The sequence below is a fragment of the Salvia miltiorrhiza genome, chromosome 8 (assembly GCF_028751815.1).
Source record: "Salvia miltiorrhiza cultivar Shanhuang (shh) chromosome 8, IMPLAD_Smil_shh, whole genome shotgun sequence".
In the NCBI taxonomy this organism is placed as follows: Eukaryota; Viridiplantae; Streptophyta; class Magnoliopsida; order Lamiales; family Lamiaceae; genus Salvia; species Salvia miltiorrhiza.
This window is the reverse complement of record NC_080394.1, coordinates 21,386,248-21,410,863: the sequence shown is the minus strand read 5'-3', so window position 1 is coordinate 21,410,863 and position 24,616 is coordinate 21,386,248. Positions and strand designations below refer to the sequence as shown.

Genomic DNA, 24,616 nt, shown 5'->3' with positions numbered 1-24,616 from the left:
GCTTCTGAAAAATAGGAACAATTGCCCTATTATCTTGGTCCTAATTAATCCACTTTTTTACTTATCTATTAAAATCATGGCTAACTGTACAAGGCAAGTTATTCTGCAACTAAATAACAATAAAACGTAAAAAAGAAAAATATTAATAACATACAGTTTACTTATGAGAGTTAAAGCCCAGCTAGCTTCAAGAAAGAATTCAAAAATATTGATAACAAAATACTCTCTCCAACCAACTAAAGTATAGTAATATTTTTGGTGGGTACATGTTTTAATAAAATGAGTGATAATTTTTATAAAATATTGATAATAAAAATACTCCCTTCAACCACCAAAAATATTGTACTTTTAGAGCATCAACAACCGTGCACCCATAGTGGGTGCAATAGAAGTGAGACTACTTCTATTGCACCCAGTTCAGCAATGGTATTGCACCCGCCCGGACTCAATAGATTTTAATTTCATTTTCTCTTTACTTTTATTCTTTTTTCAATTTAAATTAAACAACTTCAATTTTAACAACATAAAATTCATTCAATTAAAAATCCAAACATTACAAATAAAAAAAACAACAAATATTTAAAACATCCAATGCGTAGAAACAACTCCCGGCTCATGCGAAATCGACGGCGAAAGAATTGTGGCCCATAAACAGGATCGACAGAAAAATAATCGCGATGGAGGCGCTCGGCTCCACCTTCACGGTCACGACGAACCACTATCCGCTTCTTCCTCGGGCGTGGTGGAGGTGGATCAAAACGATATGAACTTGCCACTGTCATAAAATTCACAGCACATCTCATAAAAAATAAATCGGGGGCTTGAGTAGGATCGGGAAGAGGAGGAAGTTGTGCGGGATCAACATGAACTTCTTCGTCGGATGAAGAATTTGAGGAAGAATAATTGTTGGAAGAATTGGTGGATGAAGACATTTTCTTTTAATAATTGAAGAGAAAATGAGTAGTTTGATATAGTGTTTGTGATTGAGGAAGGGGATATGTGATTATATATAGGTGAAAAAGAAAAAAAAAATGGCCGAATTCGACCGTTGAGAAGGCAACGGTCATTTGACCGTTTAATTTTCTTTTTAATTACGGAAATGGGGCGCGTGTAGCACACCCATCCTTGCTTCACCTCCATTGCACCCGGGTGCGGCATCGGTTGCGGGTGGCGGGTGCGATAGATCGGGCTCGATCCCGGCTTCGCACCCGCCGATGTTGATGCTTTTAGTGGACACATATTTTAATAAAATGAGTGATAATTTTTATGTAGTGAAAAAATGGTCCTATCAAAATTTAAAATGAATGGTGAATTAGAGATAATCTTTTTATAAGTATGGGGTGTTTGTAAAAGGAAAAATAAAAAATAAAAAAATCTTAAAATAAAAAGTGACACTATTTTTTATTGACACCTAAAATGATCAAAGCGTTGTACTTTTGGTTTTAGCATCGTTATTCCATCCAACAGGACCGATGCATAGAGAAATCACCGCCATTTTTGATTCTTCTGCGTTCACCGTTTTCCGGAGCAGCGGAAATCTGAATCTCGATCAGCTATACTTGAGAATTGTTCGATCAAACATATAATAAAGAAAGCTAAACATGCTAAGAAGCATTCTCCACTGGCGTTCCTCCCTACCCCTCCATTCCACCCTAAACCCCATAAACCCTTCATCAACTTTGGATTTCTCAACAATACCATCTCAATTTTCCCCCTTTTTTCGCTATTTCTCGAATTCAAATCAAAATCAAGATGAAACATACAGGGACCCCGACGCCCCACCCCGGTTGTTCGTTGTACAGCCAAGGCTCCGGCCTCAAACCCATTTAAAGGTGAAGCTGGAGGAGGCGTTGTGTCTTGCTGATTCTCTCGAGCAGCAGCGTGATGAGTTCAGTGACATGAAGTTTCCAGACAAAGAAATGCCGCCGCATCTTGTAGTCCAAAACCCCGCTGCCAAGTCACCTCGGGCCGGTAATTCCTCCATTCCTTATTTTTCCTTCAGCTTTATTTATGAGTTTGTTTGTTGGTACGCTTTTTAGTTTTTGAATTGGTTTTGAGAAGTAATTGTGCTCTGTGCTGGATATTGCTTTAACCTAAGTATATCACGAAGAACGATTTCTAGTCTAGTCTCTGCAGCAATTCATTTAGTCATAGTTGCAATATGTCCTTGTTTGCTGTTGCAATTGCAAATACACGAACAAATTGAGAATGAAACCAATAACTGAAACCACGATAACCATCAATCAGAAAACCTCTATGAAACTAAGAAAACAAGGACACAGCAATATATGTGGTTCGGCAGATTTATTGCTCAACAATCGAAGGGGAAAGAGATACGAAATTCCAAGAGGTTACAGAAACAACTTAACTTACACACAAACTGCCACAGCCTCTTTCTTGCCTATCTTTCCCTACAAAAACACTCTCGAGATTAATTGTCAATATACACTAAAACACCTTATATATGTAGCTGAAAAACTTAATCACAGTCTCCAACTTTGAACGACTATGATCAGATAGTTAGATAAAGATCCCAGCTGCACCAATTTTGCTGATCAGTCCCTCTTTCCATTTGGTTCTGCTGATAAGTCCTTCAAGAATGATGACAATTCAGTCACAGTTTCTGACAAATCTCCACCTTCACCAATGATCATCATCAAAGAATAAAACTTGTCCACCATCCCTCAATCCTGCCCCATCAGAGGGCATACCACCTTCAATCTTCGAAGTGATTTCAGCTTCATCAACTCCAATCAATACTTAAATTTGGTAGCTGGTAAAGCCTTGGTCAATGCATCAGCTGCATTATCTTCTGTGGATACTTTGACAAGTTTAACCACTCCTTTGTTGACCAAATCTCTCAACAAATGCAATCTCATATCAATATGCTTCAATCTTTCATGAAACATTTTATGCTTGGCTAAATGCAAAGCACTCCGACTGTCACAATTAACTACTCCCTCTGTCCCAATAATAACGTCCCAAATTTCCTTTTTGGGCGTCTCATTTATTATGTTCCAACCTAAAAAAGGAAGTAATTTACTTTATCTACTCTCTCAGTCTCTCTATCTTTCTCTTCATTTACTTTATCTCTGTTCGTTTACTTTATCTCTCTTATTTTATCTACATTTTCATAATTTGGGTGCCCCATTTTTTGGGACGTTATTATTGGGACGGAGGGAGTATTACATTACATGCCTCTAATTTATTCCAAATTCCTCAAGAATCCCTCTTGGCGTCTCAATAACTGTGCAATGTCACATTATTGACAATTTCTAAATATAATTAATCATTTTGCTTGTTGTGGCAGATACATATTTTGGACTTGGGACAGTGGAAACAATTAGGTGTCACATAACTAATTTGGAAGAAAAGGTTGGCCATTTCATTTTGAAGTTATTATTCTTTTTGTTTGAGATTATGAATAGAAGTGGTCCCGTGAAAATGATGGAATTTTGCCGTGGTTGTTATCTACCTAACAGGAAGAGGTGGATGCCATTTTTGTCAATGCTACTCTTAGGGGTATTCAACAGCGGAATTTGGAGGCAAGTTTTCTGTGTGTAATTACTGATTATGTGTCCTCGTCCTGGCAGACTCCATTTCAACTTAATTTTCTCAGCAAGTCTCCATGGACTTTTCTCATCATCATGCTGGTTTCCTAATTTTACACTTTTACAGAGGGCCTGGGGCAAGCCTGTTCTAGATCGTGTTGGGCTCATAATACAAATTTTTAATGCTCATGCTCAGACCAAGGAAGCTAAATTACAGGTAATCTTGAATATCTCTGCAATCTTCCTATTCTTGCTCTGCAAATGATATTCGAAATTTAGCCATAGGATTTTTATCAATGTACAGGCTGAGTTAGCAGCTCTGATGTGCAAAAGAAGCACGCTTGTCCGAGTTCGTGGGCCTGATGGACGTCATACATTTGGGGGATTTGGGGGATCTGGAGAAATAGAAGTTGTTAGTGCTAGAGGGTAACTTTGCTGTTTTTGCAATCAGCAAACCTCTTTTTTGGCTATGTATTTCTTATCTTATTTGTCTTTGTAAAACTTTTTTCTCCTTCACCCAGGAGAGCTGTCATGTACAGACGCTAATATCTGTTGTACTTCTCCAAACATCTCATATTGTTCTGAAATTAAGTTATAGTGATTCCACTCCAGTATTAGGGTTATCAGATACATATTAATGATTTGCAGGAGAGCAAGCGGAGGGCGTGGTTTTATCAGTGGTGCAGGAGAGACTGAAATTCAGCTTCAGAGGCGAAGGTATGCTAACTATTTTATCACAACATTATTGCTTATCTTTTTGTTTTGTACTCCCTCCGTCCCATAAAAATATGCATAGTTTTCCTTTTTCGTCCGTCCCATAAAAACATGCATAGCCCATTTATAGTAATAATTCTCCCACTAAACATCACAATCAATGTGAGACCCTTTTTCCACTCACACTATATTTTACAAGATTTCTTAAAACCCGTGCCGTCTCAAACTATGCATGTTTTTATGGGACGGAGGGAGTGTTTGTTACCACATGGAGAGTGATTTCCTGTACAATGTATGTTAAAGGTTTAATTTTCCCTGCCTTTTTTCTGTTAATTGACCTCTTCTTTTGTATGTTTGATTGATCTTCCCTTGAAGATATTACAATGATGATATCACTTCAACTGTTATGAACTCAATTACAGTATTAACTTGAATAAAGTAGTAGTGTTGGTAATCATTTTTATTTGGATGGATATGGTTGTCCAAGGCTCCCTGTTGAATAAGATGGCTTAATCTGAAATATGAAAATACACCATGCAAGTGAGAAGCCTAGTGACTGTGAGACTTCTTTCTTCGGCATTGAAGCATGAATTGGCAAAGTATAGGACCGGCAAATGCATTTTAAAATCCTTCACTTTTGTTTTTGTATATTTTTCTCTTTTTGTTATTTTCAGAATCTTGGAACGGAAGCAGAAGTTGTTAACTGAAATTGCTGATGTTAGAAGAACTCGAGCCATGCAGCGTGCTGCACGGAAAAGGGATGAAAGGTTACCGGGACAAGAAATCCCCACTGTTGCTTTAGTTGGCTATACAAATGCTGTAGGTGACACACTTACGGACTTCTTCATTGTGCATTTGGATCTAGACTAATGTGATACCATTTTGTACCCCCTAAACTTCTTCCAGGGAAAGTCTACATTGGTTAGCAGACTCTCAAACAGCTATCTTTATTCCGATGATCGGTAAGACAAAGGAATTGCAAAGATACTTGTGAAGTTCTTTCTTCTGTTTCTTAAGCCTGCTACGTTGTGGATTTTTATAATCTCTTGGGTGTGCTATACATGTGAGCAACATTCATATGATGCAACATCTGGACTTATCTTGTGCTAACCGTTGACACGAAGTTTTTCACTGTCAGATTGTTTGCAACAGTTGATCCTAAATTAAGAAGTGTTAAGCTTCCATCTGGGTAATACTGTTGTCTATTTACTCTTTTGATATTTGCTGTTATATTTAAATATCTGTCATTAGGTTTTCTTGTCTGATGGCTATTGATTTTTTTTTTTTTTTTGTATTTAGGAGAAAAGTACTGCTTAGCGACACAGTTGGGTTTATCTCAGATTTGCCTGTTCAGGTAGTGAAATTCTTCTAGATTATCTTTCAGTATTGACGTCTACTCTTTGTGGTCATGGATGTTTCATTGTGCAGCTAGTGGAAGCATTTCATGCAACATTGGAAGAGGTTATCGAAGCTGACCTCCTTGTGGTATGAGTTTTAGAGAAACACCATTCCTCTTCCTGTTAGTAGAGCTGGTTCTTTTGGAATATCTTTGAATTTTTAAAGGTTTGCAGCATGTACTGGACTCAAGTGCTCCAAATCTTGATGAAAATCGGGAATCTGTAATGGAAGTTCTTAGGAAGATCAATGTGCCTGAAGAGAAGCTCCAAAACATGATTGAAGTTTGGAATAAGGTAAATAACCTTGATTGCACCCCGTTTCATGTTTTTTTCCACTGCGTATCCTTACATTCCATAGAATTGACTTGGTGTCCTAATTTTCCCTCCAGGTTGACCTTCTGGAGGAGAACTCTGAGATGTGTAAACTTGATGATGGACAACACTCTAGCAGTTTGCCTGATGAAAAAGATGTTGATATCGCTTGCGATCAAGTTACTGCTCTACGTGATGATAACCAAGATATAGATTGTAAGGACTCCGGGGATCTTGAAGAGGACATTTATCACGAACAAACTGAAGATGAGCAAGAATCCCGGCTTAGCTACGATGATTGCTCCAACAATACTGTCAACAGCCAGTTTTCAGGTGAAGGGGAGGCAGCTATTGCTGCTGATATAAGTTCGGGATTTCAATCAGAATCCTCGATGCTTGTCAAAACATCTGCTGTAACTGGAGTTGGTCTACAACAACTGCTCGAGCTGATCGACAAGAAGCTAAAGCCGTGTGAAGTGGTAGAAAGGAGTAGTTTCTTCCACCAAAAGTGGAGACCACCGCGTCGGGAAGATAGCGAGGTTGCAATCCAACAATAGGATTGCCCTGCCCACTTTGGTTGGATTTTGGTACACAATCTTTTGGCATACAATATTTGGTCATAACTCTTGTAACTGCTGCTTTTGGACTTCCATTGTATCACTTTTGAAGTACCTTGTAAATTCATTTTTATGAAATTTTGTTAATTAATAAGAAGAATCATTGCCTAGAACATCCAAATACTAATTTGCTGGTTGGTTTTTTTAATTCACCAGAAATCCCTACAAGAACATTGCCCTTGTTTAAAGTGGTGAAATCTATGGCAGTCTCTAACAGTAATTTCCCTTGCTGTGATATCAGATATAATCCTAATAGCATTATGACAGTCTCCACACATTCTCAAGTTCTTCATCACCAGCAAAGGAGCAGCGGCCTTGGTTGACAATAGCCCCATTGCAACTGCCAGCTTCTCACTGTGATGCAACACCATCGTCTCCTTCTCTTCTTCCGTTACATCGTCGTCTCTAACCGAAACCCATCTCACATCCGCCACATACCCGGCTCCCTTCATCTTCGCACACATCTCTTCCCAGAATTCATAAATCCTCTTCATCATCGGATGGGATTTATCCTCTGCCACGAACACGTGCACCTTATTCTCCACCTCGATCCAGCTGCACCCCACCCTCCTCTTCATCCTCCTATCAAGCATACGCCTTTTGACTATCGCGACATCTTCCCATCTCTGTGCTCTGGCATACAGATGTGAGAGCATGACATATGGGGCTGCGTTTGACGGGTCTAGCTCAAGGCACTGGCTTGCAGCTTTCTCCGCTAGCTCCACATTGCCATTCGTTCTACATGCGCTCAGCAACGATCCCCAAATCATGATGCTCGGATCATATGGCATCATCTCTATCAGCTTCTCTGCCTTGTCTAGTCTTCCTGCTCGGCCCAAAAGGTCGACCATGCAAGCGTAATGCTCCATCTCTGCTTCCATCTTGAACTTGTCAGTCATCATAGAGAAGTATCTCTCTCCATCCTCGACTCTCCCGGTATGGGCACAAGCACAGAGTAGAGACACAAAGGTTACATTGGTCGGGGCGAAACCTTTGTCGAGCATTTGCTTGAAAAGCAACAAAGGCTCAGTCCCAAGGCCATGCTGAGCGTAGGCAGCAATCATAGAATTGAACGAAACACTATTGTGCTCAGGCATCCGATCAAACACCCTTGTTGCATCTTGCAAACTCCCACATTTGGAATACATAGTGATGAGAGCATTGTTTATCGAGACTCTGTTAGTCCGAACATCAGATTTGATGAACAATGACTGCACTTGCCTCCCTTGTGAAGGAGACGACATTCTAGAACACGCGCTAATCGCACAAACGAAGGTGCAGTCATCGGGGGCGTGCCCTGCACGCTGCAACTGCTTGAAGCAGTCGAGAGCCTCCTCGGAGAAGTCCTCATAGAGGGAGTATCCCGAGATCATCGTGTTCCAGACAACCAAATCGGGATCATCCATCTCTTCGAACACCTTCCTGCACTCCACCATATAACCCCCACATTTCGAGTATAGATCAATCACAGCGCTTCCGACGTGGCCGTGTCCATGGAAGCCCATCTTGATCAACTTACCATGAAACTGCATCCCACCGCGTACATCCTCCAAGCTCGTAAACGCGTTCAAGATGCTAGCCAATGAAGAGATGTCTACATACAGCTCTTGATCCATCATTTTCTGATACAAATCAAGCGCCTTCAGCCCTTGTCTCTTCTGTGCATAAACGACAATCATCGAATTCCAAGACACCTCATCTTTAACTACCCCCATATGCCTAAACACCCTTTCGGCCTCGCGAAGACATCCGTTTCTACTGTAGCCAGAAATTAAAGCATTACTCACCGATGCATACCCGTCAAACCCACCTGAAAGAGCCCAGCTGTGCAGCTGTTTGATCAATCCGACGTCGTCGCAAGACGCGGCAACGACTGCAGAAAAGGTGAAGCCGTCAATCCCCAAACCAGAGTCCCGCGCACCCAAAAGGAGTTCGAGCGCTGGGCAAGGCTGCCCACATTCAGCGTAAGCGGCGATGAGTGTGTTGTAAGAGATGAGGTCCGGTTGGGGAATTGTATCGAACAGGTGGTGTGCAAGATGGGGCAGTGATTCTTTAGCATAGGCGTGGATCATGACGTTGAAGGAGAAGACGTTGGGGGCGAGGGTGGCGTGGAAGGCGTTGCGGGCGTCGGAGAGACGGCGGCATTTGGAGTAGAGGAGAGTGAAGTGGTTGGAAATGTAGGTAAGGTGTGGAACGACAGACTTGATGTAAAGTACGTGTAAGCATTTTCCGGTGGCGATGTCCCTCCTATCTATGCACGATTTCAAAATATGCCGGAAATTTTGCACTATCCATGAAATTTGGGTCATCTAACATCCACCAAATCAAAATATTCCGTTTTTGAATTGGGTTTGACAGGTAATTGTAGTTGTGCAAGATCGCTGCTTACTTTCTTGATCCCAAGAATGTGCGTTGCTTGAGTTTGGATTGGATGACATGAATCTCTGTCTAGTATATCGGTTTAACTGCAGTTCAACAGTCCAAAAAAAATCTTTTAAACGAGCTACTCCCTCCGTCCACGAAATGAGTACCCATATTTCCTTTTTGGTCCGTCCACCAAATGAGTACCCATTTCCTTTTTTGGTAAGTGTACCCCACACATCTCACTCACAATAAAAGTGGGTCCCTTATTCCCCTTACACACACTTAATCAATTTCTTAAAACCCGTGCCACCCCCAAATGGGTACTCATTTCGTGGACGGAGGGAGTATTTGATTTGAGTGAAGTATGATTAATAAAATAATTTAATTTAATTAAGTATTTGATTTATATGATTGAATTCGTAATGGATAACACGATGTGTACTGTAATCATGCAATTGAGTGATTATTTTATTTAATTAATCGCTTTTCAATTTATCTATTTCATCCACCAAATCAAACGATATACCCGATTCTTGAAGTTTGTCGATGATTATCCATTCATTGACACACTCTTTCCTCGATTATGCATCCATTCTCATATAATAAAAATAATAAATAATCAATTTCTGTGTTAGATTACAATATAAGACGATATCGAAATACTAATTTCAGAATAATGGATACAAATAATACACACATATATAAAAATACTCACTCTTACCATTTTACCCTATAGTATGTAGGCGTGCATTATACTAATTTTAGCTAATGCAAGCTTACATTAGCGTGTAAGAGTGCATTACACACTCGCACGACCTAACATGCAAGCGTGTAAGATAATGCACACTCACACACTCTCACAACCTAACATGATAGTGTGTAAGCATGTAAATATAAACACGAGATGCAACAATATCAATAATAACGATGATGCAAGGAAGGTGACTGCAGGGGTGAAGGACTAAACAGTGGTGGTGGGGGTTGGAGAAGACTATGAAGCCGATGGTGAAGGGATGATGCAAGGAAGGCGACTGTAGGAGCTGTAGGAGCGAACGACCAGGCGTTGGTGGCGGAGTTGGGGGAGACAATGAAGCCGATGGTGAAAGGGGTTGGAGAAGATGAATTAATTGGATGAGAACTGTAGAATACAATGAAGTTGGAGAGGGAAAGCGATTTTTTTTATTTTTTATTTTATTTACTTTCTCGGCCCATGAAATAAGTTGAGATAACACAGGTTTTAAGAAAAGCTAGTTGTATATTTGGTGAATCAAGAAATGATCCCACAAATTAAAAAAAGTGATGATAATTAGTGGAGTTATTTTGAAAATTCGTGGATCCATAAATGACAATGTGTGTAGATATATAGGAATTGTAAGAGTGATAATTAGTGAATTATTTCCAAAAATGGATTAGAAAGATATTCCGTGGACTGATGTAAATGAAAAAATAGGAAGATATTTCGTGGACAGAGGGTGTATTTTAATAAAAGCTCGTTGTATATTTGGTGAGCGGAGAAAATGTCCCACAAATTTGAAAAAAAAATGATGATAGTTAGTGAGATTATTTTCAAAAGTGGTGAGTCCATTAGTGGCAATGTGTGTAAATATATGAGAATGGTAATGGTGATGGTTAGTGGAATTATTTTAAAAAATGGACTAGGAAGATATTCATTAAGGATAAATATGTCTTTTTAAATGAAAAAATGGTAATCTTTATAGAGGTGGTCTCCTGTACACCCGGGTATACCGTACACCCGGCCCCGGGTGTAAATGACACTAACAATAACACTATCTTGGAATGACACTATCTTGAAATGACACTAACACTATATTAAAATGACATTAATACCCCGGATGTACATGAGATTTTGTTATTTTTATATGTGTAGATATTATTTGTTTTCTGTATTTCAAAACGTGTACTCCGTCTGTCTCTCAATTTCATTCCCTTTTTGTCATTTTATTATGTCCCTCAATTCCATGCCCCTTTCTATTTTTTAGTAAAATTACTCCACAAAACCCCATAAATGACGAGACTCTTATTTCACTTTAATCACTTTAACACTCTCATAAAAGTGAGACCCATATTCCACTCACAACACATTCAATCATTTTATTAAAACTTGTATCATTGTGTGCGTGTGTTCACTTAGCGGTAGAAGGTTAATGCCCAAGACCTGAGGTCCTGGGTTCGAGTCCTCCGTCACGCGGTCTTTAAATTTCGCTATATACTTAAATAATTTATCAAAAAAAAAAACTTGTGACAGTCTCAAAGTGACATTAAATTGGGCACCAATGGAGTATTTTTTTTATGATTAACTCTTATAATATTACCCCTCCAATAATTTTTTGATTTAATTGACTTTGCACGAGGAAAATGAAGGAACGTGGAGCTAGATGAGTATGTGAGGAAGAAGGAGATAAAGCGATAAACATGACAAAGATTCGAATAGGAGAACGAGACGATGAAAACGTCGCTGAGCGGCATGATCCAACGGGTGAAGGCGGCGACGAAGGACATAGAGTCGTGGTCTGTGGAGAGAGAGAGGAGGAAGAAACAATGAAGATGGTTTGCAGGTGCTGCAATTCATCTTTTTGATTCTCTATCTTTTAATTTTTGTTTAGTTTTGTTTATCCTATCTTTTATAAATTTATATTTAGGTTAATATTTTGTTCCCAATAATTTGAATTTAATATAATTTTATCTAATTCAGAAAAGATGTCAAATAATCCATACTGATTGTTATGAAATCAATACGAATTGGATCGCAATCGCCAGAATGAAGAATATAAATCCCTAAATAAAAACACAAACATTTACAATGTTCGATTCATAATAAATCTATGTCTACGAGCAGGTAAACTAAACTCCATTATCAATCAAAGATACACAACTCACTGACCAATCAGCTCAACAAGCAACCAGATGCTCAGCATGAAGTAAACTGATGAGCTCTAAATACTTGTTATTTTCAGCTTTACTTGCTTATACTTTTTCTCATTATCAGCATGATCTTACTTAGTGAACTGTTTTGCTCTGATATCTTAGAGAGTCTAGCTCTGTTTTGTGTTGTTCACTAGTACTCTGATAGTATATCTGTTGTTTTGTATTGAGAAGATGATTATATATTTTGCTCTAATACAAAGTCTAGACTCACTGTTGACAAAATTGTTGAAAAAAATTATAAAATTTTAATTTAATACCAAAAGTCCTAGACTGATGTATATGTCATAAGTTGTATCGTGTAGACTGTAGCGCACGTGTCAGGGAGTGTGCATTTTGTATTTATAGATTGCAGCCTGAAGAACCAGACTGAAGTTTCAAGTTGGTGGTCAGCTGATCTGTTTGTTGTCCAGTCTCCTACATTGAAGATTTCGCTAAGTACTAGATTTCAAGCTGATGCTTTATCAGTTTGAGTAAACTGACTGAAGTATCTGAAGCTGACACATACCTAGATTTACTTATCCCACGCTAGCCTTAAAAGTCAGAAGACAAAGTGAAGTCAATCTTTGTAGCGCATAAGAGGATATTAAACATTTAATGCAGAAGAATTGGCATTTAATGAAGATCCCACATTTTTTCAGAAGAAATGACAAGATGGTTTGAGGATTTCTGCAGAATGTCAACATCTCCAACGTACGGAGTTGCAGAAATTTGACACAACATTTCCTTGGGTCCAATGGAAAGATTTTGAACACCAACCACCGAGGTTCTTGAAGCACTCTCTCCAACGGATCTGCTTAACACTTCGATGTATAAACACCCCATGGTATCCCAACAAGAAGACTACCGAAACACTGTGAATTTGAAATCTCTCAAGCTATCAAGCTTTAAAAACCTTATTCTCAAGAACACAATGCATTTTTCGAAGAAGAGAATCTCAAAGTGTTTGAAAGTTAGTTTTTGGAATTACAAGATAAGTTCTTCCGTATTTAGCATACAAACATTCTCTTAGGTCTAGGCCCGACCTCTCTGTAGCTTAAGCTTAGATTTAAGGACACTTATCATCTCAATGTTGTTATTGTAAGTTACAATAACAACAATGACATTGTTACAATTTGTTTAGTTGGAAAATCACTTTGAAAATCCTTCGCCCTCTGTAAAAGTTAGGTGTTAGAATTAGAAGGTAATTAACAAGTAAGCTATAAGTTCATAGTCTGAAAAATGAAGGATTGTATACAGGTTCAACCATGAAAATTGCTTTAACGGTCACAGATGCATAACCTGTGGATCAGTATAACAAAACTGACTGATCAAGCTTACTTGCAGCTTTAAAAACAAGGAATCCCAAGTTAGTGGATTATCTTGTAAACCAGGACGTAGGAGTATTCTCCCAACCACGTAAAACTACTCATGTTCTTTATTTCAGCATTTACATTTCAGTTTTGATATAACTGCTTAGCAAACTAAATACACGCATTACCACAAGCAAAAGCCTCGCAAACTATCATTCAACATATTTCATCAGACTGATTCAAGTCACTGATCGTAAACTTAATATTGATTAAGTTGAAACGATAACTTTTTTTTTCTTTCTAAAAGCGAGTTAACCAACCACAACATTCTGCACTTCGGTTATTAGTCCAACTGACCAGCTTACAAACTGTTTTATTTGAATATTAGTTAGACTAGCGTCAATTAGCATTTCTATATCAACCCAACTGACTCCTTATCAGCTGAGACTGTTCAGAATACTCTCACTTTGAAAAACAAAGAGAATTGTAACTCGTGTATTCCCCCCATACACCAATACGTACTCGCTACTACTCACTCGGGACCAACACCAAGTATATTCTAAGATGTGAATCATAACATAAAAACTCAAATTCACAATCAAAAGTAATTTGAGATTGTGAATTAATATAAAAATTCAAATTCACAACCAAAACTAATTTCGAATTGTGAATTATAGCATAAAATCTTGAATTTACAATCAAGAATATTTTAAGTTGCGAATTTAAATTTTAAAATTAAAATTCATATTTAAAAATTATCTTAATTGTGTATTGCGAAAGTAAAATAGTGAATATTATTATTTTTAATTTTTTTTATTTTAATAGATAATTTTGTTGTTGCTATCTTAATTTGGAAATTTTAAAATTCCGCTCTCTGTATATATATAATGATTTATGAATGCATGAGCACTTCGACTCTTCATCTTGAGAATTCAAATTTAGCCCGATGAAAAACTCAAGGGCTCTGAGCCCATGGAATGGAACCGCCGTGATTACAAAGCGATTCTACTCTACAAATAGGTACGTGTGTTTCTCTCTAGCTCTTCATTTGTTTCTCGCTAGCTGCATCAATTGTCATAGAATCTGAAGTGAGAAATTGCAGCTCGAATTTGGTTGATGCTCGAGCCATCAAGACGGGCTTTGATTTAGAGATCAGTCGTTACAACTTCCTGCTCAAGAATTTGGTTGCACGGTGCCAGCTCTCCGAGGCAAGCAAACTGTTCGATGAAATGCCTCGCAGAAACACCTGCTCGGTGAACATGATGATCTCCTGTCATGTCAAGTCAGGCAATCTTTCTTATGCTCGCGAGTTGTTTGATGGTATGAGTGATCGGACTGCGGTCTCGTGGACGATTCTCATTGGGGGATATGCGCGGAGTAATAGACCTATGGATGCTTTTAGTCTTTATGCTGAGATGTTCACATCAGGGATGAAGCCCGATCATGTCACTGTTACGACTCTTTTGTCGAGCTGCAATGAGACGACAACTAGAAACGATGTGCACCAGGTTCATGCTCATATCACTAAGTTTGGATTTGGCTGTGACCTTGGTGTTTGTAACAGCTTGATTGATTCTTACAGCAAATCTCGAAATCTTGGTTTAGCTTTTCAGCTCTTCAAGGAAATAGTGACGAGAGATACCATTACTTATAACACGTTGATTACAGGGTATGCAAAAGAAGGGATTCGTGAAGCAGCCGTAAAGCTCTTTTCAGAAATGCAGCATTTTGGTTTTAGGCCGTCGGATTTCACTTTTGCAGCCCTTTTACATGCATGTGCTGGAATGGGCGGTGCAACCCTCGGGCAGCAGGTTCATGGTCTGGTGATCAAGACAAACTTCCATTGGGATGTATTTGTTGGCAATGCGCTTCTTGATTTTTACTCCAAGCACGATTGTATGGAAGATGTGAGGAAGTTGTTTGACGAAATGATGGAGTTGGATTGTGTTTCTTACAATATTGTCATCACAAGTTATGCATGGAATGAAAAAATTGAAGAGGTTTTTGAGCTCTTCAGTGAGTTACAGTTGAGCAAGTTCAGTAGAAGAAACTTTCCCTTTGCGACTTTGTTGAGTATAGCGGCAAATATGCAATATATAAAGATGGGAAGGCAGATCCATGCGCAGGCACTTTTGACAACAGCTGATTTAGAAACTCAAGTAGGGAATGCCCTTGTTGACATGTATGCCAAATGTGGCAGATTTGATGAAGCCGATGTTATATTTGAAAACTTGTCTAGCAAAAGCTCAGTTTCCTGGACAGCTATGATATCGGCCTATATTCAACTAGGCCTCCATGATGAGGCCCTTAAGCTGTTCAATGAGATGCGTGGGAATAATGTTTGTGGGGACCAAGCAACTTTTGCTTCTGTTTTGAGAGCTGCATCGAACTTGGCCTTACTTTCACTAGGGAAGCAATTGCATTCATGCATAATTAGTGCTGGATTTATATCAAATGTCTTCTGTGGCAGCGCGCTTCTAGACATGTATGCTAAATGTGGATCTTTAAAGGATGCACTTGTAGTTTTCAAGGATATGCCTGAGAGAAACACGATCTCGTGGAATGCTCTGATATCTGCATATGCTCAGAATGGAGATGGTAAAGCCACTCTCAGATCCTTTGAAGAGATGATAGAGTCGGGCCTGCATCCTGATCCTGTTAGCTTCCTTAGTGTTTTGACTGCATGCAGCCACTCAGGGCTTGTTGATGAAGCATTAGAGTATTTCAATTTCATGACCCAGACTTACAAAGTTGTTCCACGGAAAGAGCACTTTGCCTCATTGATAGATGTGCTCTGCAGAAGGGGACGATTTAAGGAAGCAGAGGCGTTCATGGCCCAAATGCCATTCGCACCAGATGAAATTATTTGGTCATCCATTTTATATTCATGCAGGATCCATAAGAATCAAGAGTTTGCTAAGAAAGCTGCAGATGAACTTTTTAAGCTAAATGAGCTTAGGGATGCTGGTGCCTATGTTACCATGTCTAATATTTATGCAGAGGCAGGAGACTGGGAACACATGGCAAAGGTGAAGAAGGCTATGAGAGATCGTGGAGTTCGAAAAGTTGCTGCTTATAGCTGGGTTGAAATTAAACGAAAGTTTCACGTCTTCACTGCCAATGATAGGACTCATCCACTTAATGAGGAGATCAGGAGAAAGATAGACATTTTGGCGGAACGGATGGAAAAGGAAGGCTACAAACCTGATGTTAGTTGTGCTCTTCAAAATGTGAACGACGAACTAAAAGCTGAATCACTAAAATATCACAGTGAGAGGTTAGCAATTGCATTTGCACTCATAACTACTCCAGAGGGATCAGCTATACTGGTGATGAAGAACCTTAGAGCTTGTGTAGACTGCCATGCTGCTATAAAAGTGATCTCAAGAATTGTTAAACGAGAAATTACTGTTAGGGATTGTAGTAGGTTCCATCATTTTAAAGATGGAGCCTGTTCATGTGGCGATTATTGGTGATCATTTATTCCTTTGCACATGAATTCTTATACCTTGGTTGTTTTAGCTCAACCTCTTAGCTTACTCGTTTGAAAGAAAAATAGTGGCGATGAGGTTGTAGCCCGGGCCTGGAATGCTGAGGCTCCTACCAGGTGCTGTGCTTCTTGGCGGCTGCTCCAGGTTTTATTTTTTCTCTTATATTATTTTAAGTGCTTTTTGAATCTCTTTGCGCGGCTCTTGCTTATACTTGTGGAATGGTCAATTTCGTATTCTTGATACAGATTGTGCTGTTGGATTGCTCTTGTTTTGAAGCCTTGTACTTTGTAGAGTTGGTGATAGTGACATTCTAACTTATAACACTTTTGTTTGGCTTAATTTTTGTTCCATGTTTTGAACTACCACCTCTGATGGAATGCTTAAGCTGAATAGGAGTCTAAGGATATCTTTCATTATTGTTTTCTGAGATGTGCATGGGTGTAATGTCAAGCAAAGAAGAAATTTTTCGAGCCTTGATTTCTATTTGATGCTATTGTTGTTATCATGTTTAACATTTGTATTGTCTTGCGCCTAATCCAGAATGAAAATCTTGGTTTGTAGTTTTTTTCTGGCATCAAGAATTGCTTTGTGAATGAATATGCCTTAAAACTAAGTTGAGTTGGTGGCTTTTGAATGATTTTTCTTTGTTGTGAAGGTTACCACATAGTGAGTATGCCATAGGAGTAACAAAAGTTTATAAAATGGTTGGTGATTGTGACAGGTTGGGTCCAAGGCATCTTGTGCTTTTTGGTGGTGTGGCACTTTTCATTAACCTTTTGTGTGAACTACTTGATTGCGAACACTAGTTAGCTGCTCAGACGATTAGAGTTGATTCTTTTCCCGGAGCTAAAGATTTGTTGGCTTTGTGGAGAATGATTAAGATAAGAGGAAAGTGTCAACTGCTATCACTTAGGAGTGGATGGCATGTATGTATTTGATTGTTCTATTCTTGATTTTCTAACTAAAAGAGTTGATGATCTAATCTCTTTTGGTTCAATCATGAATACCTAGACTACAACTGGCATATGCAAACTCTAAGGCATTTTGAACTTTTAGTTAAGTGGACTTGCACCTGTGTTACATCCAGATGAAATTTGTGTATTGACGATTTCTAGAACAAGATTTTCCTAAAAACGTAATGAAGAAAAAATTAATATTCTAAAGAATAATTATATCTTTAATGTAATTGAGAAAAACATTTTCTCCTGACCTTTGCAAGAGTTTGATTGAAAATTGCATATCATGAAATCCGTTAGATGACTACAAAGGTTGGTCAGTGTTGTAATGGAAGTTGATGCTTACATTGATCTTATGAGAAATGGCATTCAAATAAATAGTTTTTTTTTTGTATATATTGGTGTAGTTAAATTCTTTACCAACTTATGCTCTGTCTCCTTCTCCTTCTCCAACAGCTGGACTATTAGTTTATGAAATTAATTCAAACTTAATGTGTACTGACAAACTTGTAAGTGCTAACAGAAGTCCCAGTTTTGATTTCCATTTATGTTGTTTTCTTCGGATCATATAGTTTTAGCATGAAATTGTATATACTCAAATTTACTATTGGTTGCAGATTTTGGTGAGGATATTGATGCTCAGCATGTGCTAGGCTATGCTCTTTTCAAAGATGGGAAAAGCACTAAGTTGTTCATAATGGAGGCTTCATACCGAGGATGAGGGAGAAGGCAGCCACTCTTCCCAAGTATGTTATTTTCCTTAAACCTGCTCACTAGTTCATATTTCATAAATTCTTCAAACTTTTCATACTTCTTACTATCAGATTTTTTATTGCCCTTAAGTGAAACAATGAAATATAGATACAGATTAATTGTTGTTATTTGAAAAGTTGTCTTGTAAATGGGGTGTTGAGGGTGATATATAAATTTGAATTTCGTCTCAGTTCTCAGATTTTGCAGTAGTTTGTCTTTGCATCTTCAAGGTGCATAACTTCTAGCTTACTTCAAACCATTGTATCTGAATGTAGAATAGTGGACAACTGCAACATAACTACCGAAGAGTATAAGCATATGCTGATGCTGCCCTAACAATAGTCTGCAATCCTAAGGTAAAATTTTCAGAATCACTATATAACATAATGAGTAAAATTTTGAAGTAGCCAAAATGAAGCATAAAACACAATTTATGGCCACACATTGAAAAAACACAAATTTTGGCCATTTTTATTGATTTGGACGTTTTTGCCCTTAATGAGGCGGACTGGGTAGGATCAGGCATGCGGGTCGCGTGCCGGGTCGGGTTAGGCACTTATGGCACTATTAGTGCCATAAGTGCCAAGATGGCACTTATGGCACTATATTAGTGCCATAAGTGCCATCGGAAATCCAAAATAAAACCAAGTAAAATAGTCATTTTGGCACTTATGGCACTATTAGTGCCATAAGTGCCAACGAAATTCAAAATAAAATAAGTAAAATGGTCATCAGCACAAATACAGAAACAACAACATCATTTAAACCCTAAATGAAACATCTAAATCCTAAATGGATAATCTAAACCCTAAATGGAACATCTAAACCCCAAATGAATAATCTAAACCCTAAATGAAATATCTAAACCCTAGGGGGAAGTGTGCACTTATGGCACTTATGGCACTATTAGTGTCATAAGTGCCATACGTGCAACACAGATCAGATCAGATCAGATCTGTCGATGGCTGAAATCGAAGGAGGTGAAGATCAGATCTGTCGATGGAGGAGGCGGCGCAACGATCAGATCAGATCCACCGCCGTCACCTCATCAGATCAGATCCACCGCCGCCTCATCAGATCAGATCTGCCGCCGCCGCCGCCTCATCCTCCGCCACCTGACCGACCTCCTCCATGCCGCCGATTTCAGAGGACCGTATCTCCTCCACCGCCGCCGCCTCATCCTCTACTCCGACGAAGTCTGCCCAAACCGCGAGAGCTCCGGCGAATTCTCCAAGCTCGGCGCCGCTGGAGAGAGAGGGAGATGAGAAAGAGAGAGGAGAGAGAGAGAAGGCTAGAATAATCATGACATACAAAAAATGGCCAAAATTTATGTTTTTTCAAATGGTGGACAAAATTTGATTTTCATTCTTCATTATGGCCATTTGGGTGGATTGTTTTTGAGATAATGACAATATAAATATGGCAAACTGCAGGTGGATGAGTGAACATTTCTACTTTTTGTCGTCTTATTTTCTCCTGGTGCATCTGCCAACTTGTGTATGAATCATCATTCCAATCATAAAACTTGAAGGATAGAGAGAAATGGTCGACTCAAATAAATGATGGCTCCATCAAAATGAGTGCCTACTTGTATATTAATTGGTATTTGTGTTGCAGCTTCTTAATCAATCCCTGTTGCAATTATATTTTGCATCTTCATTTTACGTAAAAGAATTCAGGAAATTCTCTTCAAATCTGTAGAAATCCGACGCCTAGAATTGTCCATTTTTGAAGATATAGTTCATAAGATCCGGGTTGATATCCACAATGATTTTGGATGAATAGCTTCACGAACATGGATCGAAGGTGAAGATGAGCAGGATGAAATGAAGAAACTACCTTTGGATTATTATATCCAAGCTCGGAGGAGTTCTCTGGAGAGAGACTCCGATGCTTAAGTCAATAAGGTTATCGAAAGTTTGGTTGAATAGTTCTCATAAAGAAAATTAAGAGAAAAAATAACTAGTGTTTGCATGAACATGAGTAAGATACTTACAGAGTGAGAAATGTACCTAAGGTTTGATCTCTCATTCATTGTAGAATGAGGGTGATTTAGTCTTTTTAACAACTATCGTTTCTGCTGAGGAAAATCAAGCATGTTCATTTTAGGGCAACACAAGGACTAGTCCCAAAATTATGTTATACTTACAAATGCTTTGAATAGTAGAGAACTAGATCCCTTCACTCACGCTTCAACAAGATTCTTCTGAATTCAACAAGTTCTTTCCAGCTGCACTTCCGAATTTAATTGCATTTGAGATTGGATTTAAGGGAATCCAGTCTCGATACTTTAAAGGATGTTTGGCTAAGCTTATTTTAAAGAGATTATAAGTTCTTGGAGCTTATAAGATGTTTCAATAGTTTATAGATATCGTTTCATAAGAGCTTATAAGTTGTTAAAGTGTTTGGTTAATTGATCTTATAAGTTAGAGTTAGAAGATAAAAAAGAGAGGAAATTAGAATGATACTTCCTCCGTCTCATTATAAATGTCCCATTATTTTTGGGCACAAAGATTAAAAAATATGTAATTAGTACATAAAGTGGGTTGGTGGAGATTGTTTAAATACTCCCTCCATCCGCAAAAAGATGTTCTAATTTGTCATTTGGTCCGTCCACAAAAAAGATGTCGTAATCTATTTTTAGTAATAATTTGTGAATCCCTTTCTCCACTTACTAACTTATGGGTCATTTTCTCCACTCACTAACTTAATTAGCTTTTTCCACTTTTATTAATTTGGGGGCTCATTTCTCTACTCACTAAATAAACAACACAAGTTTTCTTAAAATCCATGTCACTCTTCTCTAGGATATCTTTTCGTGGACGAAAAGAGTATTATTTTAAAGAGAGTAGGATGGGTGGGCCCATTAGTTAATGAATTTAAGTTCCTTGATTAATTGTCAAAAAAAGAATTAGACATTTATAATGAAACAGATGAAGTATATGATGAAAATAAAAATTTATAATTGAGTTAATTTTGTGAAATAAGTGTTGCCTATAAAATAATGAGAAAATAAGTTTGGACAGAAGAAATTATATTTTTGGGAGCTTATAGGCTCCGAATGTATTTTTTTTGGTTGATAAATTTATCATGGTAAAAGGAGGGATAACTCTCTCTTTAAATGTCTCTTTTCTTTTTGCTCATTTTCTAGAAAAAGAGAATTTTTTTGTTGAGCAAAACAAAAAAAATGAACGAGAATTTCATTATTTCTCATTCATTCTTTTCTCTTCAAGATGGATAATATTATCCCTTCATTTTAAAATTAATATTATTCGTCATCAGAGTAGTGTTTTAGGTATAATTGGGACTGTGCGGCTACTTTTGACACTACACATAATATTTTCAGACACCATGAGAAAAATATGAAATCACTATTAATCCTCATTAAAGTTTTAAAAAGGGAGACCTTATGGCCCCCAACGAACTTCAACTTGGCATTACGAGCCTTTCGTAGAGGCCATAGGTATAATTATTGGTCAATCACAATTATGTTTGCCCTCATTTTTAGTTGAAGAATTTATTATCCAATCAAACTCAACTTCTAAATAAATAAACTAATCATGTTTAAGATATATAATATACTTTGACACAGAAACGATCACCTACCCACCGTGGGCATGCATAACGTGCCAACCATGATGTGACAATTGTAATTATATATAGTAAGATAATTTTTAATTAAAGTAAGATTTATTAATTCTCTTTTCTAATTAAAATTGCCACATCAGTGGTGGGCATGTTATGCTTGCCCACGGTGGGTATGTGATCGGTTTTGTGCTTTGACATTAGGTCTCAAATTATAGATCGTTTTTGTTGGGCCCAAACATATTATCTTAAGCCCGGTCCGCGTCAATAAAACTTTGAGTGTTCTATGAAAGTAGGAGCCCATAACAAAGGCCTAATAGTAAGGATTGTGAAAAATTACGGTTTAGTTTAATATCTGGACTGTTGACTTTTTAATAAAAATGTATTGAATTATCCATAATCATAATTAGATATCAGAATTATTGATCTTTAAATAAAAATACTTCGAACTATACATAATTACAATGAGCTAGATACCTTAATTATCACAAAGCTAGGTATTTATTTACATATATAAATGTCCCAAATTCAAACTTCTGTCATGAAATATGTGGCTCGTCCGAAATTAGCATCTAACAAGTCACTTAATCTTCACCTGATTAGTTTAGTGATAGTTGAAATGCCAATAATTCGGGTATCATCAAACTATAGTTTTTAATTTTCCCAAAATTATGGATAAATCTATGCATATATACTATATATAAACATAATAGGATATTTTAGTAAATTATGATTAACTAAAATATAATTTTACATTTTTAGCCTTCAAAAACTTTTGTGGAATTAATTTTAATTTCAAATATGAAAATATATCTCATTCCATAATGATTAAAGATAAGTTGAATTGATTTTATTTAGCATTGAAAGCATTTGGCATAGTAGAATGTGTGGTGTGCATTAAAATGTTGTGATCTTTTTTTCTCTTCCTTTTTCTATAGTCTCAAGATTAATACTCCCTCCGTCCCACGAATCTTGACACGTATTCTTTTTTGGGTCGTCTCACGAATCTTGACACATTTTCAAATAAGGTAATAATTATTACCTTCTCTCCTACTTTATCATTTTTATTACCTTCTATCTCCTACTTTATCACTTTTATACTTTATTAACTATACACTTAAAACACTAATCTACTCTTTAATTCTCGTGCCAAAACCAAACGTGTAGTATTTAATAAAGAAATTTAAAGGTCGCGTTACGGTGGATTCAAACTTAAGACATTTTGCCTTAGGCTTAACCACTCTACCGCTTGACCAACACACACATAAAATGTTGTGTTTTTTTTTTCTTTTTTTGTTTCGATAAGTTACACAAGTAAATAAAAAAATTTAAAGACTGCATCACGGTGGACTCAAATCCAAAATCTCAAGCCTTGGGCATTAACCACCTAATGCTAGGTCAATACACGCACACAAATATTGTGATCTTTGTATCATACAATAGTTGTCTAAGATTTTTTTTAAAATCAAATTAATTTGTAACTTGCATAACATCATTCAAATAGACAAATACACATAATTTGACAGAGAATAAGCACTCGTATAACTATATTGAGCAATGAAACTCAATTTTTGGCCACCCATCTAAAAAACACAAATTATGACCATTGTTTACAATTTCAGTCCAAAATATCCCTGCTCGCACCCATTTTCTCCCTCACTCACTGCCCCGCTGGGGGACCGCTGACACAATTGACACTAATTGTGCCAGTGTACCTAATGAATGACACAATTGACACTAATTGTGCCATTCGTACCAACTGCCAACGACCGCGGGAAAGTCACGGCTGCGCCCTTTCTCTTTGCACAATTGGCACTAATTGTGCCAAGTGTACCTAATGAATGTCACACTTGACACTAATTTTGCCATTTGTACCAATTGCCCGTGACCACGCCTTCTCTCCCTTACCCGCTCTCGTTCACACCATGTTGCCCAACGGTCGCAGGAAAGTCAGCAGTCGCGTCTCTCTCCGCGGCCACGCCCTTTCTTTTGGCACAATTTGCACTAATTGTGTCAAGTATACCTAATGAATGACACAAATGACACAATTGGCATTAATAGTGTCATTTATACCATCATAACCCGTGAGCCCAATCTAAACCCGAAGCCCAACCGGCGCGCGTAACCCTAACCCAATCCGTCTAATTAAGGGAAAAATAGTCCTAAAACGTAAAAAAATTGTCAAAATTTGTGTTTTTAGATGAGTGGACAAATATTTAGAATCATTGCTCAATATGATTATCTCACAAGTTGACTTTTGACTTTTCATATTTGCAATGAATATGAAAATATATATGCACATTTAGGATTTGATAAAAATAGAAACAAATATTTATTACATCATTAATTTTGGAAGAAGGCACAAAATAGAATTGGATGGAACAAAGAAAATGCTACAAAAGAAAAAGGATTGTAAGCGGCAGTTATATTAAGGGTAGAATAGGAATAGAGAAAAATATTATTTACTGTAAAATATAAAGGTAATAGTAATATTATTTACTCCCTCCATTCCCCAAATAACTACATATATTTTCTTTTGAGTTGATGAGCTCAATTAGCCTTTCTTGTAAAAGAAAAGGAAAAAATGTCCACCTAAATAAAAATATGAAAAAATTAGCCTTTTTTGATGTAAATGTACAAT

At 37.6% G+C, this 24,616-nt stretch overlaps 3 protein-coding genes across 5 annotated transcripts; 2 read left to right on the top strand and 1 right to left on the bottom strand.

Annotated features, from left to right (window-relative positions):
* Nucleotides 1-1,382: 1,382 nt before the first annotated feature.
* On the top strand, nucleotides 1,383-6,704 carry LOC131001819 (GTP-binding protein At3g49725, chloroplastic). The gene is made up of 13 exons (XM_057928417.1): nucleotides 1,383-1,971; nucleotides 3,311-3,375; nucleotides 3,483-3,545; nucleotides 3,679-3,768; nucleotides 3,856-3,977; nucleotides 4,200-4,268; nucleotides 4,940-5,084; nucleotides 5,172-5,227; nucleotides 5,404-5,454; nucleotides 5,565-5,619; nucleotides 5,694-5,750; nucleotides 5,837-5,956; nucleotides 6,052-6,704. Exons 1-13 carry the CDS (start codon nucleotides 1,602-1,604, stop codon nucleotides 6,529-6,531), a joined length of 1,743 nt encoding a protein of 580 aa, XP_057784400.1. The 5' UTR covers nucleotides 1,383-1,601; the 3' UTR covers nucleotides 6,532-6,704.
* Nucleotides 6,659-8,900, bottom strand: LOC131001818 (pentatricopeptide repeat-containing protein At3g49710). Its single transcript, XM_057928416.1, has one exon. The coding sequence runs from the start codon at nucleotides 8,898-8,900 to the stop codon at nucleotides 6,741-6,743; it is 2,160 nt and encodes a 719-aa protein (XP_057784399.1). The 3' UTR covers nucleotides 6,659-6,740.
* Nucleotides 8,901-11,222: 2,322 nt separating this feature from the next.
* On the top strand, nucleotides 11,223-20,084 carry LOC131001817 (putative pentatricopeptide repeat-containing protein At2g01510). Of its 3 annotated transcripts, XM_057928415.1 has the most exons (6): nucleotides 11,271-14,210; nucleotides 14,293-16,825; nucleotides 17,403-17,607; nucleotides 18,255-18,383; nucleotides 18,666-18,746; nucleotides 19,824-20,084. In XM_057928415.1, exons 1-2 carry the CDS (start codon nucleotides 14,137-14,139, stop codon nucleotides 16,664-16,666), a joined length of 2,448 nt encoding a protein of 815 aa, XP_057784398.1. In that variant the 5' UTR covers nucleotides 11,271-14,136; the 3' UTR covers nucleotides 16,667-16,825; nucleotides 17,403-17,607; nucleotides 18,255-18,383; nucleotides 18,666-18,746; nucleotides 19,824-20,084. The 3 variants fall into 3 exon arrangements, with proteins under 3 accessions (XP_057784397.1, XP_057784398.1, XP_057784396.1); XM_057928414.1 differs by lacking the exon at nucleotides 17,403-17,607 and having other exon boundaries at nucleotides 11,223-14,210; XM_057928413.1 differs by lacking the exon at nucleotides 17,403-17,607 and having other exon boundaries at nucleotides 18,666-20,084.
* Nucleotides 20,085-24,616: the final 4,532 nt, after the last annotated feature.